General features: G+C 36.5%; 1 protein-coding gene across 1 annotated transcript in view; it reads left to right on the top strand.

The window, feature by feature from the left end:
- Positions 1 to 18,038, top strand: part of IL1RAPL2 (interleukin 1 receptor accessory protein like 2) — a 1,069,064-nt gene extending 1,051,026 nt beyond the window's left edge. The window contains exons 9-10 of the mRNA XM_027097515.1: positions 5,176 to 5,346; positions 17,171 to 18,038. Coding sequence (XP_026953316.1) covers positions 5,176 to 5,346; positions 17,171 to 17,868 — 869 coding nt within the window. The 3' untranslated portion in view covers positions 17,869 to 18,038. The remainder of the gene's footprint in view (positions 1 to 5,175; positions 5,347 to 17,170) is intronic.
- The last annotated feature ends 422 nt before the right edge of the window (positions 18,039 to 18,460 follow it).

Genomic DNA, 18,460 nt, shown 5'->3' with positions numbered 1-18,460 from the left:
AAAATAATTTTATTTCTTGAAATTTATTTCCAAAAAAATAGTTTAACAAGGAGATATTAGTTGGTCAGGAGATCAAACAATTTCTGTCAAAGCCCTTTCCCTTATTAAGAAAGAAATTAAGAATCAATTTCATTTTTTTCTTCCAGAAAATTCAAATTTAGGCACAGATCATATTTAGCTCTTCCTGGCATTGAAAAAAACAAATTATTCAAAAAACATATTAAAAGCTATGGAGATACTCATTTTAAAGCTCATAGTACATCTGGACTGATACATTTTGTATGATTGTAGCACAATTCTCAAAGGTGACCTCAATGGAAAAAAATTCAGAATGTGGCTTATAATTTTCTTCTGTTTGCCATTTATGGCCCTTGAAAATCTTATATATGAAATATCAACAAAACGTTGTATTGAGCCTTGTTTCTTTGAACATTCAAAAATGATTTAATTTTTCAAGAGAACAAATTATCATATTTCCAATCAATATCAATAAGAAATCATTACATATCACTCCTTATGCATACAGTCCTCACCCACAAACTACTATAAGCCTTGGAAACATGTGTATGGAATGCCTTAGGTAAGCCAAGATAAAAAAGAAGTTCAATTGTAAGTCATTACTTTAAAAAGCCAGATTTAAATTTTAGTTTTCATTCTATTGGAATAATGAAAGTTAGAGCTTTTGTTTGTTTTGAGATCCTCAAAGGAGAGCAGTTTATGATTTTGTTTTATTTATATAGTGATAGGAGAAAGGCAGAGTGGTGAATGTAACATCAAAATTTTTGAAGAATCTTTGATTTTGGTCTTATTGTTACTATTATATGAACAATGATATGAGTGTGTTTTAATTGACTTTTATGTTTCCACAGTAAATTCGACAAATGCTGTTTGGTGAATACATGTGCATGCTCATTATCAAAGCAGTGTATTTACCTAATGATTATAGCAGCCTATTTAAAAGTACCAAAGACCCTTATTTAGATATATCTTCAATATGAGAAATTAGGGCCTGTTCTGATGATAATTACATGCTCCAACAATATGTATGAAAATGTAGTCAATTACCTTCAGTTTCTGTATACAATAATTAATATTGAAAGATCTGACTTCTTAACCTGCACACATAAAATAATGAGATGAAATATGCTATTGAGGAAAATTTCACTGGTTCCCAAGCGCCAACAAATGGCTAAAGTATCTAACTGGGAATGTTAAAGATGCATTGTCTATATGAAAGTACATGAAAGGGAGTCTGCTCTGATTCATTTGCTTTAGGTCATGATTACAAGCAATTTGTTAATACTTTCTGCAAGAAGTGATATAGTTTATGAAGTTAATCTGAAATAATTACTTTCATCACCCATATCCAATAATCCAGACTAACTGATCAGTTGTAGTACATATTTGTAAGATTAAATTCATGCTAATATCATACGACATTTTGCATCTATATCGCCAATGTGGCCCATGTGGCCAAAGATGACAAGTAATCTAGAGCATTTTGGTTAGAGAATTGTGTGTATTGGTTCCAAACCAATTATCTTAGGGAAAAATTCAATTGGGGGGGAACTTCAAGGATTTTCAGCAGGAAGGAAAATTAAAATAGTTTATATTCCTACATGGAAACTTGGACTTTAAACACACAATCTCTGTACTAGCTGAATAGAATACTAAAAAGTCAGCAGATATGTAGTGAGGATGAATAAATGAATATTAAAGCCCTTCTAGAAATATCCAGTTTCATGATGCCAAATGTCAGCTGGATAGCCTACTGAATTTTCATTTCTTTATTTAAATATTTTGACATCTCATAGACACACCATAGTTTTACCATGTACTTTTTGTTCATGTTTTCTCTTGGATTCATATCTATGGTAGCATTTCCTGAAAGTTCTTATAAAAATGCCATATTTTTTATAAAATAAAATCTATCAAACTGACTTCTTAAACATTTTTGATATAATTCATTTCATTTCATCAATGATTGCTTCATTTATTTGATCTTTGAATTATGCAGTCATTAAATACTTATTAAGTGTCTACTGTGTGCCAAGCACTATGAATGATGTATATACTTACATATATTCTTCACCTGGATTAACCCTACACACACACACACACACACACACACACACACACACACACACACACACACACACACACACTGGTAGTATAGTAGGCATTGGAGACACAATAATCAACAAAGTTACACAGTCTTTGCACTTTAGAAGCTAAGGATTTAGCACTGTGTTTAGCAGAGCCCCAGAAGAACTACATTGTAAACAGGAATGGCTTCCTAATGGTGAACAGGATTAAAATGAGATTTTAAAATGGAAAGGACAGTGTGACAACAGGAAACTTCTTCCACAGAGAGTTTGGTTCCCTTTGTCATAACTTCTCTCTTCATTGGTAACAGCATACCTATGGTGACCACTGTGCGAGCCTTCTTCCTTATAATGTTTTGTCTCCATTGTGCTGTTTTCTGGTTCCTCAGTTGAACTTAGTCAGCATGATTTAACACAGAGGAATTCTCATTAGCCTCACCTAGCAAAGTGGTGTTGCTGAATTGCCATTCGGTTTTAAAACAATATTCAGGACTTGCTGTTAACCTTTATTTGCATCATATTGTTGATATTGCTCTATCCATCTTGCTCCTCTTTGTGAGCAACAGCTGTGGCTCTTCATGAGGTTTTCTTGGCTGTCTACATAGAGCTGAAGTGCACTTTTAAAACTGTTGCATCTGCATCACTGCTTGCTCACTAGCTGGCATCCTAGACCTTCTGGGACATCTGACATGGTGGCTTGAGAGCTCTCTTCCTGCTCTGGCCAGCTACCATAAGCTCTTCACCTTTAGTTCACCTTAAAGGGACATGACTGAAAACAGAAGCAACCATTTTCCAAAGAATGATGTGTTTCTAGAATGTTATGTACAATTTGTTATCCAGATGTGTTGGGTGTTAACACATAGCAAAGATATCCATTTTCTTTCTCATAACTTGACTTGGGATATGCAAATATAGCAATATTTTCTGGAAAAAAAGTCTTTGTAGCATCACCTATATTAGAATATAGGTGAAGCAAGTAAGGATAGGACCAGGGATATGTGAGATTAGGCATGGTTGGAGGGCAAATAGTCATAGTCAGGACAAGCAATATGGCATGAGTCTAGAAGTTCTGGCCAGATGGGTGAAAGAGTCAGGTAGTCATTGCAGATGGCTAGCTCCTAATAGATGCTCAACAAATCACTGTTGAATGAATTAATAAGTGGTTGCATTTCAGGAGGTTTGTAACATAGAGTTATCAAAGTCAGAGGAAACTAGGGTCTAGTCTAACATTATGAAGTTTGAGGCAGCAACACCATCCATCAAGAACAATGAAATACAGTCTGCTCATAGAAATGGATCTGTTTGTCCTTTGGCCTATTTTATTCTTCCAGCTGTGTATCATCGGCAGCTCTCAGTCCCAGGTGAGTAATTATAGCTGGAGAAAGTCAAGGGCCTGCAGGTGCATCCTGAGCTTGATTGGAACAGGGGCAGAGGTGCTAGGATTACCAGGAGGTTCTTACATTAGCATTGCTTATGAACATTCTCACTTCCAAGTGGCGTTTTATGCATAACAGCAGAATGTGCCCCATTTGTAAGCCAAGTGATCTCAACTATCAGGGCAGTCCTTCATGTGCATCTGCTTCTAGGCAATCAAGTACCCAACCAAGGTTCACAGCAGTCTTTTCCAGATAGAGGACAGGCTAAAGAGAAGCCTCCTGGCTTCAGGCACCATCTTAATATAAATAAGCAGAGTCCCGTTCATGTGGGGGTAGTGAAGCCTGGAATCTTACTAGACTTAGAACAATATAATCCTGCCTCAGTTATCACTAGATAGTCAGGGGGTGCTGCGTACTCCTACCATAGGGTATTTATATCTCTTTATATGCCTATCACATATTCCTCTTTCAGCAGGTAGAACCACATTTTAGTGGTATAGGGAAGTGAGTGGCTGCTTCATCTTGTAAATTAACTTTTGGTCAAGTTTTAGCTATATTCTAATCAGGTCTGTTTTAATGGAAAATATTTCTGTGTTTTAGAAACAAATCCTGAAATGTTTGCTGGTCTTTTAAAATTATTATTTGCAAGTAACTAGATTTAAAAAATACTAATAGTTCCATATGAGTCTAGGTTCATTACATTAACTTTTAAATTTTTTTCTATAAATAAGGGAATTTTGAAAACCAATATAACTTTTCCAATGTGTTCCTTCTAAAACCAGCAGGGACTAATACTTTGAGAAAGAACTGCATATATATATATATATATATATATATATATATAGAGAGAGAGAGAGAGAGAGAGAGAGAGAGAGAGGGAGGAGGGGGGGGGGGGGGAGAGAGAGAATTTTCTCTTTGGGGAGACTGGCTCTGAGCCAATATAGCAAAGGAAGAAAAAATACATTCTCAAAGCACAGTTAACCCTCTGACTAAATGTGTGAAGGGAAAACCTAATTTGGCAATATTGGAAGGATGTATATTCTGAAACAAAGGGTTCTTTTGGTAGCTTGTGTCAAATTAGTTGGCCATGGATTGAACAAGAGTAACAGGCAATGCACTTGTATAAAACCCAGCTGCTGTCTCTAATATTTGGTAATGAACTGCATTTTGTATATAAGGATGACGACACTAACCAACTGGAAGTATGGCATGTGCTACAAGTAGTGTCTCCAGGAGTGAGGCTGGATTATTTCGATCTTCCACACTCTAGGGCCCAGCCCCTCTTGGATCTCTTACACATATTTGTGCAAACAAGGTATAGTCTGTGACCGAGTAACAGAGCCAAGCCAACTGGCACAGAAAGAGTTCAAATCCATGAGTCTATTTAGTCCTGCATTCAAACACACTGAGCTGATCATTCACACCAAAAGTCACAAATAATAGTTCTCTTTTATTCTGTCCTGACTATATGTTGCCCACTGCATAACAGTTTCAGTTCATATCCTACGACTATAACTAAGTTATGTTGAAATGTACTCGACTTCTTATAGCATTGCATGTAACTTATTTTTTCCAGTTATTAATGACAGTCACTAATTATAGTGCATATTCCAGCCTGTTAATGATTATAGACATTTAGTACTTAAAGAGAACCTAATGATACATACAACCCTTTTGTTTTCTTTGTTTCTAAGACAACAAGGAATATGATGCCTATCTCTCTTACACAAAAGTGGACCAAGATACTTTGGAATGTGACAACCCTGAAGAAGAGCAGTTTGCTCTTGAAATACTGCCAGATGTGCTAGAAAAACACTATGGATATAAACTCTTCATCCCAGAAAGGGACCTAATTCCAAGTGGAAGTAAGTACTTTCAATTTTTGTATTTTAAAAGTTTGGCTTCACTTAAGTTATGTGGAGACTTCATATGTCAGAGCCAAGTATTTAGATAGTTTTTCTTACAGGAGATTTTATTAAATTCAAATTTTTCCCCAATACCTGTGTTCTGACTTTCTAGCATCCAAATTTTTTTTAAAGGCACTCTCACTTATATTTTAGGTATGGTTTTTAAATTGTGCTTTAATGGTATGCTTTATTATATTGCCTTAGTGTTCTGAGAAAATGATGATCATTAAAAAAATGTGTATAAGTCAGATATTTTTTGCATTTCAGACTTTTTGCATTTCAGATTTTTTGCATTTCAGATTTTCAATGCATTTCAGTTCCAAATCTGGTCTTCTGTCATTGTGCTTCTACTTATACCTACAATCATTGTCACTAATAACTCTGAATTTATGCTTTAATACTCATTTCCAGATTTGCAGAAGAAAATCCACTTAAAAATGAAAGTGAGGCCATGGCGTATGGCACCTTCACTGTGTATTTAAATTCTTTTTAAGAAGTTCTAGACTATGTAGGCTTGAGTACTACTTTTAAATTATGCTACATATTGAAAGCTATATATGAGCTTACAGAATAAATTCAGGTTCAAGTAAAAATATATACTTCTTTCCTGTTTCTGTTCAGTGTACTGTACACAGTAAAGTGTGAGGTAAATACAGAAAAGATATGGTCTCTGCCCTCGAGCTTGAAATGCCATTGAGGGAACATAAAAGTGCTAGAATTCATTTGCATGTCTATATTAATATCCTTGAGAGGGGGAGATTAAGCTGTGACCACAAATCAGAATATGGTAATTTATACACATGGGCTAACAAAATTTAAAAGCTTATATATTTAGTACTTCACAGTATATAGAATATTTTCACATACATTATTTCACATACATTATTTTCACATACATTATTTCTTTTCATCTTTACAATAACCCTATGTGGAGAAAGAGCAGGTACTGTTATCTTCATCTTACAGATGAGGAAATAAGGCCTGAAAGAAGTCCAAGACCAGTCAGCTGGCAAATGGTAGAGATGGAATAAGAACCTATATCTGTTTGATTCCGGTTCTCACTCCTCTAGATCACGCTATTTATTCCTCAATAACTTTTATTCAGATTATCAGAAGTCTACTGTGGTCACTAAACTGACAGGAAACAAATTGAAACAACTGAGTTTTTTTGTTCATCTCTTTTTTCAGTGTGCATACATTTCTGTATATGTTTGGGTTTGCACATGAGTATGCACACTTACACATGTATAGAAAGAAACCAGACAATATTTTCTGGTATATTACTTTCTACAAATGTAATATTTCCCCAAATTTCTTCCCATGGTCCTCTCCTCGCTTCTTTCTGTAATTTCCTTTATTTTCATGACTTTATATACCACTTCTACATTGATCGAGCCCCAAGGAACATGCAGATACCTCAGAGTCATTTTTGATTCTTTTGTATCTCTCTCCCAAATCCAGTGCCCATTGCATCTTTTCCATTACCACTTCCACCATTCTAGTATAGGCCCTAATCACCTCATTCCTGAATGTTGATTACTCTCTGCCTTCCCTATTTTTCCTCTTACGCATCTAGTCCCACTAATATGTATACCTCCTTGATCATGTCTCTCCCCTATTCAACAACCTTAAATTCTTCACCATTTCTTATAGGATAATATCCATTAACCCTTAGCTAAACACTGCTACAGTCTGGTGCAACACTTTTGTTCATGTTAGCCTCCTACACCTTTACAAATACTATGTATACTCTCCATAACACTGCCTCTGTGAAAAGTCCATAATAATTTCTCTAGCCCTAGAGTATGTGGTGTATAATCACTTGTTTGACTATAAATTTTGTACTCCTTACTCCTGTGATATTTTGTATTATTTTCTTTTTTTAATGTAGTGTTCCAGCTATTTGTCTTATCTTCTCAGCAAAACTATAAGCTCCATGAGGGCAAGTACTGTCTCTCATTCATCTTCATACACCTGTTATCATCTACCAAAATACCTAAACTCAGTAGATGCTTCATAGATGCTTGTTGATTTTGTTTTAATAGTATTGGTTTAAGACAAGAGGAAATAATAAGAATGAAATAAGTAAAAATGTTAATTTTTGCATGACAGTATCTGAAAGGCATTTTTTTAACAAAGTGAATGTGAAATCTAAACAAGGAGCTTTCTGCTGAAAGAAAAAAAATGTAGTTAATAGGAATAGTTTCAGTCCTAATGTGTATACTACTTTTATTTTTTCAGATATTAGAAAGAATATCTACAAGAGGTTGATCAATCATTAATGAAATATCAAAAATATCCCTTTACTATTTTTTGGTTTAATTCCTTAGATTCCTATGCACTTTTTGCATTTTTGCCAAGAGCATCTTGTTAACTATCAAAATTCTGCAACATCGATTTTTAGAGTGATAGTGTACTAAATTGTATTAAAGTAATATCATTACCAAAGTGGAATTTATACTCTATGTCAAGTCACCTTCAGTAGGATTCAATATGGATTCAATTTCTGCCTTATTGCATTACAAAATTGTTGGCACGACAATAGACAGTCTTTATCAACCCAAGTGACTTAAAAATGTCACCCTTCATGTCCGAACACATCAAATTTGATTATCTTTCTTCTGACCTGGAAAACAATGCTTCAACATTGTGCACATCAGAAAAGGAAATAGGGACAACATGGAATACAGGCGAGTCACTTTACCTGAGACTCAGTAGATGACACTTGCTTATTATATAAAGAAGCAGCTATTGTGCATGGGTGAGAGTGAGACCCAGAGAGCATGAGAGTGAGAGAGATGCATCCCCAAACTGTGTTCTCTTAGTTCTCTCAGATAGTCTATTTTGATGATGACAGGTCAATTGAATCAACCTGCTGTGTCAATTTAGCCAAACAGGTGGTAGACTATTTTACACCTCATTGAGTCAGCTAGTTGACTGGCTAAATTAATTGAAATTGATTAGTTGTTTTGGTGTATCACAGACAGGTCTGAATGTCCTCCTTGACCATGGGGTATGAGGCTTACACAAGCCATATTTCCTAGCACAAAACTACAAGATTTTAGTTGAGGACTATAACACGCTACATAAGAGATAATAGAAGGTTGTCACCTCATATACCCTGGCATTTAAAGAACTCAAAATAAAAATACCCAAGATGATGTTATTAGGGAGAAGAGAGATTTTTATAGTCCGTAGAAGATCATTTTAGTGTTTTTGAGATTGTACAACAATTAGACTGAGCAGGGACTTGGATCCTGGGTACTCAGTGGTACACAGGAAGACTCCTTTTACAACTAAGCCATTTGGGACAACTATGCAGTTTTTAGATGCAACCACTGGAGGGTGTTTGATTTTAATCCTTCCTTCCTGAATGAGGAAATTCATGTTCTCTGAATTCCGATTTGCGAGTGTAACCTGCAAAGGTTCTTAAAAAGGCCCTTTGACCATTTTTCTTTTCCATCAACATTTCAGAGCTGGCTGAGCAGTCACCATGTCACGATTAACGAGTTTTTCCTTGGCATTTTTAGCACGCATTCAGGAAGTCGATGAAGTATATGAATAATATACTTGATTTACACATGAATGACAGAGTAGAACATTTTGGACTTGGTGTATGTGTGTTATTAAAGAAGCTTCTGTGGTCTGTAGTTGCAGCCATTGGTACAGATTTAACAGGCTATGCTATATAAATATAGACACATTCCTGTGGGGGGGGGGGAAGTAGTTACAATATTATAAGCTATGTTTGTCCCTCACATCTCATTTAAAACATGTTGACCCAAGACTGCTCCTTCCTCTAAAAACTAGCAATGAGGCCTTTGAGAATTGTAAAATCAGACTTCATAATATCATTCTTGACCTACAACAATAATTTTCTATGAATCAAACTAATGAAGTCTATGACATAAACCCATTCATGTTTAATGCCTTCACTTTTGATGTATCTTCAGTTTCATTTGTACCACTCTCGTGGTATTCCAATTCAACCTCATCAACACACAAATATTTCTAATGTATACAGTTTCAGAAGTACATGAATGGGTGTCCCCCACCCTTCTTCCTCCCCCTGACACCAATGCACGCATGACTGTGAGTTCACAGAAAGCTTCAATATAAAGATGTCACTCTCCAAGGTGAGGTATAGGTAACTGTACCCTTCTCGCATGCCCTACTAGAGAAGTGTCGTTTGACCATCATGGAACAGCACAGGTGGGAAGATTTGACACAAACATTTTTCCTAAATGCTAAAACTAAAAGTCTTCAGATCTGGACATTATTTTCCTGGCAGTGACCTACCTTTCCATTCTTGAGCCTGTGGCCAGGATCTTCCTTATGTTTTCTCAGGTTTGGTGCATGAATGTGGCAAGAATTTCTACTTTCCAGTAAAAGTTTGGTCTGTCTCTTCCCAGGCTAGAAACATCTGTAGTAGAATAGCAAAAGCAACTTTGTTGCCAACAGGCATCTGAATGTCAGGAGTGACAGGCAACCAAAAGAAAGCCAGAGAGAAAACACCCTACTCAAACTGCCTAGAGACACAAACTTGAGAAGTAGAGATTTTCTCACCCATGCAGCTGCTGGGTTTTGTGGTGTAAAGTACTCTACACAGAGCACATTGTGTTCATAGGGCCTAGTGGATCCTTTAGGAATGAACAGATGTGCTCTGAAGCTGACATGTGACCAACAGAACCCAGCTGTGCAGTTGAGATCCTGAGATTGGGGACATTTTTGGATGAGTACCATTTAGGCTTTTGAGCCCATCTTATCTCAGTGTTTCTGTAGAGATTTAAAAGCATAAAAATATAAAAGTTAATCAACTGGTCAGATGGAGAGAATAGTACTCCAAGACTAAAAGTAGAAACAACCCAATCTTATAGCTTTTGTTTGCCCTTAAGAGAAAGCAAGCAAGGTGCTTAAAAGTGCATGTGCAATACTGATTAACAATTATAAATTGAGCTAGTTCTGGCTGAAGTTTTAGAAAAATCTATAGATGATTAAGTGCACATTAAAGAGAAAAAAATCTTTTAAAGTCTTTTAGCTCAGTTTCCTCTTCTAATCATAGGAAGACTATGGGGATCTCTGTGTGAGTTCTTCCTGCATTATTGCACCAGAGAAAGACACTAGTGAGTGAAAAATATTATCGTGCGTATGGCTGATCAGCCATGTCTATTGAAATTATATTTATGAATTTGGCCTCAAATATCAAATTGTCTCTCCATTTGTTTTCATGCTCAAATTTCTATTAGTTTCTCTCACTCAAGAATCCTAGGACTCTTTCAGTAATTTAAGGGAAAATTATAATGTCTGATTACATTCTTGCATGTGCTAGACCTTCCTCCCTATTCTAATCTTCAGTTCTTTAATGGCCATGTGATTGTGCTGACATTGAAATGACAAATGACTAGAGAATACATCTGGTGTCACATGATCCCTAGTCACTTATGAAGTGAGGCATGCAAAAAACATTTTTGTACATGGATCTGTAGCTACTCATTGCCAATAGTTCCTCTAATAGCTGGACATATTGGATACCATTCAAGGAAATTGTCCTTGGGGAGTAATAAATTCCTTTTCCAGGCAATCTGACGTCTGTGACCTAAAAAGTGTGAGGCAGGGGTGACATGCACAGGCATGGAAATTTAACACATTGTGTACAATTTACTCACATGGAATAAAATTAGATAAGCCCACCATCCCCTTCATGTTAGTCAAGAGAGAGGGAACTGTATCCAATATGCCCAGCAAAATACTGCGGTCAATGGACTGAGGTTTCTCATCAATGTTTGAGGTAAAGGAAGAATCCACTGTGTAGAATTTCAATCAGGAAATCTACTTTTTGGATAGCACAAAGAACAGACACCTTAAAAAAAAAGTAGAAGACCAGGATAAAATTGTCTTAAGTACCAAAGGAACCACAGAAAAGACTATATAAGGAGCAAGTTGTCTTGTTCCATATTTATCAAGATTGCACTGATTAGAATTAGTTATATCTACAAATTTTTAGGGCATGAGTTTAAGGGGGAAAAGAGGAGGGGAAGAACATTTTGCAGACTCTCTTTGTTTGCTACTCTCCACATTTTCTTTCTTTTAGTATTCTCTGAATGTGTTCTATTACTTACCTCTATTCTCAGTGAAGAGGTAAAGAGGGAAGAGAAAGAATTTAGAGATGTGGACAACATTCCAGAGTAAATTCTGCCCACTGTCATGCTTCCCTGTCCATCCACTGGTGAAATGCTATAGCAAAAGTAAAGGATTCATTACCAGAAATACAGCCTCCAAACTCAAAACTGTAAATAAATTGTGGTTCCCTGCACTCACAAGGACTCAACAAATCCATGTTAATGTTGATCAACTTTTTAATCAGAATCAGTTAGAACACTTACACTAGTCAATAGAAAACAAAACTCCTGCCAAAAAATTTAGCCCAGTGAACTATGAATTATCAAGCCAAGGACTTAGAGGAGGGGCCAGGGAAGGTTTTTATAGGGCAAGTAATATCACACACTGTTCAGAAAGCCCCCTACTCCCCTCACACACACCTGGCTAAATAAAAAATTTTGTACCCTCAATATCTGTGGCAGACAACACAGATTCTTACATCTGCCAGATACAGAAGCAAGACCCAAAAGCTTTAGCAACGTTGGCCAAGACAAAGAGTGAAGTTGTCAACCTGTATCTCTTTCAATAGGTTAGTATTAAGTATCATTATTTTACATGCAGGTAGTATTTTCAGTAAGACTACATTATAAAGTACCTCACTGTATGCCTCTATTTATACCAGAGGTCTAATAATTTTTTACCAAATATTTAGTGCTGAGTAATACACTTTTTTTGATACATGTGAAACCTGTATTATTTTTGCTGGTTTTTCCTCACCAGTCATAGGAGTGGATCAATCACTGTCAGAAATTGTCTTGATTTTAAGTATTGACATATTAACCCATAGGTTTAATAAATATCACCATTTATAGCTATCAATTAACTAATATTCACTAAAATTGGTGGGGTATTATTCAGTTTTGATGCGTCCTATCTCACCCTAATGATTTTTCTGTTTAACTGATATTGGTTGTACATAGCTGTGAATATAAGCCTACCAAGATTCTATTATTTGAACCTGGCAAAGTAATAAATTATGCTTTTGTTTACAGACTAAGTATTTGTCTTTTAATTTTTAATATGCTATCTGCCCCTAATAATGATCCTGACATAAGTAGAAGTGTCAACACAAAGATAATTTATAAGTAGCTAATTGATTAGTTTGATAAATCATATGGTTAGTAGGCAGTAGCAAGACCACATAGAAATTCATGAATGAGAGTGTTTTCACCTTGTCCTTCTGCCTACATCTGCAGTAGATTCAAAGCCTGGCATTTAAGAGTACTGAGTTCTTTTGGGAAAGAATATACACCCCATTAGAAGCAATTTCTTGGGGCTGCCATTATATTCTTTCTGCTTCTATTTTGTCCTTTTATTTCTTCCTTCAGTTTACATTTTGCTTTGTTAATGTGTCCTGTTTTCAAGTCACTTTTGTAGACTGAATTCTATTTTTCTAAATACACTGGAATTTTGGTTTATACAACTGTCCGTTTTTTTTGTTTGTTTTTTTACAAAATTGTGAAGATCACAAATAGGTTAAGTGTAATAGCTTTGTTTCATGGCTGATAATCTAGTGTGGTTTCATAGCCTTGTTTAGAGAAACAGAATGCTGTCAGACACAACCCTCTTTAGTTTTTTCTGTCATCGTAAGTTACTTCAAACTAAAATCTGCAAAGAAATAATGACCTTTCATTTAAGGGATACTTTATATTTTTATGTGGAAAAAAAGAGTCTTTTAAGGGATTCCTGCTACTCAGTTGCTAAATTTGCCTGAACAAGTCAGGGCAAGATTTAGCGAGTATTCTTATGTGCTGTGGATTTAGGGATTTTTTTTTTTTGAAAAACATTTCTTTATTATCTCTTCGTGGTAAGAAACCTTTTAAAACGGTTTCTGAAGTTTTCTAAAATGTCTCCCACAAAACCACAGCCCTACCATGACAAACACCACTGCCTGTCATGGACTACACTAGCTATGGACCAGCAATGCCTTAACTTGATGCCTGTTTCTGCTTAGTTTATTTGGAACTTTTCCAAACCTAAACATCCTGATTGGTCTCTAATTCAGGGGTGGCAACCTTTCTCTGTAAAGGTCCAGAGAATAAATATTTTAGGCTTTGTAGGTTATATATGGTCTCTGTTGCATCATATTCTTTATTTCTTTTACAACCCTTTAAAAATGTTTTAAAAAATCATTCTTAGCTCACAGGCCATACAAAAACAGGACATGGTCCTAATGGATCAGGCTCCAATTCACAGTCATTGGATACAGACATGCAACCCCAGGGTAAGGGGAAAATTATTTTGGGCACTTGCTGTGTAGGAGCCAGCAACGACTGCCTGGCTAAAGATTAGCAAGTAAAAAATATTAACTCTACCTGTTGGGTCCCTTGCTAATTTATTTATACTTTTCATGATATCTAGGTCCTTGTTTTTTCCCAAAGATAAAGAGACAGAAAGAAAAGATTTAGGAAGGGAGGGAGAAAGGGGGCAAAGGGAGATAGGCAAAAGAGGAAGGGAGAGTAAGACAGGGGAAGGGAGAAAAAAGTGAGAAAGAAAGCAAAGAGGGAGGTAAAAGGACAAGAGAAACAGCACAGGAAAAGAAAAAAAAAAGAAATGGAGAAAGAAAGAGGAGCAAAGGGGGTGAGAATAAGAAAAAAAACATAGAAAAACAGAGAGAACAAGCCAGAATATGGAAGCTAGGGCACAGTCTCTCCTTCTTTTCCTGAGAGCCAGGCAGCTCTTAGCGGCACCTCCCCAGCTGCTTTCAAACATTGAGGTTGCTGCCCAGCCACTGATCACCATCCCAAGAAGTGAAATGTGGGCTTCACATCTGAAAACTTCCACTTGGTTTTTCACCAAGTGAAATGGAACACGAAATTCAGGGCCCAAGAAAATGGCTCATGTTTTCTTTGGGACACTTGGGCTGTGTCTACCCAGGGAAAATTTAGATGTACTGACTGACTGACTCCAGTGCATATGATTAATGTATATATAGGGCAAACCAGGATAATTCAGACCTTTTTTTCTTCCAGAGCAGGTTTTCAGCCGGAATTATCTGGATGGTTGCCTCAACTCTCCACTAGGCTTTGCCAGGATAAGCACAGCCAGTGTAGTATGCAGGAGACAGGGACCACTCCCTCTCTCCAAGGTTCCCTTCAACACCCACACCCTGTGCAGCTGAGTGTAGTGGGATCTGTCCTGACAGGCATTCTTTCTGGGGGCAAGTGAAAATTCTGTTTAATGAATCTCTAAGAAGCCCCCCAAACCCTAAATTTTGCATTCTGCTTAGCTGTCAAATGGCAAAGTGTAATAGAATGGTGAAGGGGGAGAACAATATTAATGCGGAAAAATGTTGTACCCTGTTCCCTTCCCCAATCAAGAAAGAGGATAATAAAGCCAAAGCCTATGACTTCCCAGTCAAATTCATTAGTGTGTATGTATATAGTTTCTCTTATGACTGAACACTTGAGTTGTAATTTTCTTGAAATGGATAGAGATATGTATAGCTATACCTTTTGTTTTTAAAAGTATATTTTAAAAATAAATTACATCCCAACACATAGAAACAGCGTTGTTCATAGAGGTATAGTTTCTGTGACAAATGTGCTCCTGCCAAGGTTTGTACAGATCAATTTTTAAAAATTAAATGTAAAGCTACAATTAATGAGGGACGAATGCTACTTGGAATAATTCCTCAGTAAATCATTTGGTAAGGAATTCTTCTGTAAAAATAACAATTAACTCATACATAACCTGGTAAAACTGTGTTTTCATGGACTCCTGCACTTATACCATGTATAAGTTTGGGGTTTGGTTTTGTTTCATTTTGTTTGGAGGAAAGGTGAAAAGAATAATGGGAAAGATGCATGATAGTTTATTTTACTGTATCTTACAGATCCAACTTCTAATGATGAAGCTTCCCACATAACTTCTTTCTTTTTGGGAGCAGAAAGAAAGGAAGAAAATGAAGAGTCAGAGCTGTTGATACATTGGGATAATATTTTTCCACTCTATTGAAACTTTCTACCTTTCCTTCCATTCTGTTTCACCAGTTCTCTAAATGACAATTACAGAGTGATAACTTCCCCATTGCTACTTGTGTGGTATTTTTGTTTGGTTTTTTGTTTTCATTTTTATTTTTTGCAGATTTCAATGCTGATTTTTTTCCTTGAAAACGTGATCTCTAAAAGAAAATGCATAAAATTCTTAATGGGTTCACTCCCCACTTAGAAGTTGCCTTATTCCCTCAGATACAGTCTCTGTAACTACTGCATGAGAAAGTCCTGAAATGTATTAAGTAAAAACCAAAACAGCAGTAACAACAAATTGTTAAATGGGCAATTCTCTGTGTATCTCTCAAAAAGTTTTTTGTTTATCTGTAGGGTGTATAGAAAATTTGCTCTTTTTCACTTGTGAAAGTGTTCTTGCTGCCAAATGGTAGAAATAAAACCCTGGAAAAGAGAGATCATCTGTAAAATATGCATCTGTAAAATAAGTTTCTCTTTTCAAATGGCTTGTACTGGGCTGTTTGGTGGCCCCTCACTGTGTACTGGACGTGACTCCTTGAAAGCAGTCTGTAACCTTGGGCAGATTTGCAGTGACAAATGTTGCTATGCTTCTGTAAGCACTGCTTCTGCTAGAGGGCACTGTACATTAGACAAGGCCTTGTGCTCTGCTTAGTAAAGACAGCTCTCTGTTGCAGCACCTGTGTCCAAGTCTCCATTTGTTAACACATGTGTGTGTTTCCCTTTTTGGCGGATAAGACTTTGGGAAGCACGGTTGCAAAAGGATTATTCCATGGCATAAACAAATCTAGAGTTCGTTGAGTGTTTTTCTACTAGGAAAAGGACATAACTTGTTCACCTCACTTTCAGAATTGTTCCACAAAGTAGAGCAAAGACTTCTCAGTTGATAGACTCCTCCCCCTTTACTGTTCTTTCCACACCACCCCCCACCTCTGACTCCACCCCTCACTCCTCCTCTGAACAAAGAGCAGCTGGTTCAGATTAAACTCATGGGCACACACACGCACACACACACACACACACACCACTTCCCTACCTCCGGGTTTGAAGGGCAAAATGGAGAATGTAAGGTTGCAAAGAACAGAAGGTATTCTGAGAAACAAGCTAGGATTGTAGAAGAGATTTTCCACCATCTCTAGCACATTACCTTTGAAGCATTTATATATTTATATATATATATAATATATATATATATATATTATATATACATAGACCCCCTACTTGTTTAGTAGTTGGAAACTGGGGGAAAAGCAAACCAAACCCGTAAATACAGTGACCTTCATTAAAAGGTTCCATTTCTCTTTTCATCAACCCGCTGATTGCTTGTTCACTTAAGAGTACTAGCCTTGAAGCCTGCCTTGAATTAAATGATTAAGTAAATAAAAATAACTGAACTACACCTAAGCTCTTAAGAAGTCAGAGTTTATATAGCTAACAGAACACTGTAAGTAATGATGAGGGGAAAGAAAAGTATTAGAAGATTTTTTTTTCATTTTTATTTTTAAGGCAACGAGCCTTCTGAGTGTGCAATACAAGAAAAGAAAATGTGATGTACCTTAGTGAAAGACTGGATCTTTGCTATACTAGGGTGCAAACCTAATGCTTTAAAGACTGGAAATGTCTTTGTTTTACTTTTTCTCTCTTTCTGTGATTTGTAGCCTACATTGAAGATCTCACAAGATGTGTTGAGCAAAGCAGAAGACTTATTATTGTGCTAACTCCAGACTATATTCTCAGACGAGGATGGAGTGTTTTCGAATTGGAAAGCAGACTCCATAACATGCTAGTCAGTGGAGAAATCAAAGTGATTTTGATTGAATGTACAGAATTAAAGGGGAAGGTGAATTGCCAGGAAGTGGAATCACTAAAGCGCAGCATCAAACTTCTGTCCTTGATCAAGTGGAAGGGACCCAAGAGCAGCAAATTAAATTCTAAGTTTTGGAAGCACTTAGTATATGAAATGCCCATCAGGAAAAAAGAAATGCTTTCTCGGTGTCATGTTCTGGACTCCGCAGAACAAGGACTTTTTGGAGAACTCCAGCCTATACCATCTATTGCCATGACCAGTACCTCGGCCTCTCTGGTGTCATCTCAAGCTGACCTCCCAGATTTCCACCATTCAGATTCGATGCAAATGAGGCACTGTTGCAGAGGTTATAAACACGAGATGCCAACCACCACCTTGCCAGTACCTTCCTTAGGCAACCACCACACCTATTGTAACCTGCCTCTGACACTACTCAATGGACAGCTACCCCTTAATAATGCCCTGAAAGATACCCAGGAATTTCATAGGAACAGTTCCCTGCTACCTTTATCATCCAAAGAGCTTAGCTTCACCAGTGATATTTGGTAGCGGAAAATCTGAAGTCTTCTGAACAGCTATGTGAGCATAAAAATTTCTGCTATACCAAGCAAAAAGTACACCTAATAACATTGAGGTGCTGAAAAGGTGTTCAAAGAAAAAGGCACAGAAATCACTTTTGTATCTAATTTTTTTTGTTTACATTTCCAGAGTAGTGGGGGGATAGAAGGACCTGCTTTTGTAGTATAGTACGTTGTTCCAATGTACAGTTTTGATTTCTTCCTTAAAAGAAAACAATATTAAATTCTATTCTATAGAGTAGGTTTTATGATACCACTTAGACTGCAAGTTTGGTAGGTAAGTTAATATTTATGAATATTTCAGTATTTACATGTTATTTGAAAGCAGGAAATTTAAAGACTTTAACTGAATTTGAAATTTCTGAACTAAGTTTTAAGGGGAAAAGAGAACTTCTATAGAGTAACCAAAAATCAGGAATTATCAAGAAAGAAGTGTTGAGGCATCCCAAGTGGAAGATTGTTTGTAGAGGAAGATCAGTTAAGAAAAAATCTGATTGAAACGTTTAGAACTTCTTCAACATAATGGACAACTTCTGTGTACTAAATCAACACTCATAATGAGA

This window comes from Aethalodelphis obliquidens, unplaced genomic scaffold (assembly GCF_003676395.1).
Source record: "Aethalodelphis obliquidens isolate GAN/ISIS:26980383/991018 unplaced genomic scaffold, ASM367639v1 scaffold114, whole genome shotgun sequence".
In the NCBI taxonomy this organism is placed as follows: domain Eukaryota; kingdom Metazoa; phylum Chordata; class Mammalia; order Artiodactyla; family Delphinidae; genus Aethalodelphis; species Aethalodelphis obliquidens.
Note: the sequence above shows the minus strand (reverse complement) of the source record. Positions and strands in the feature narration are given on the sequence as shown.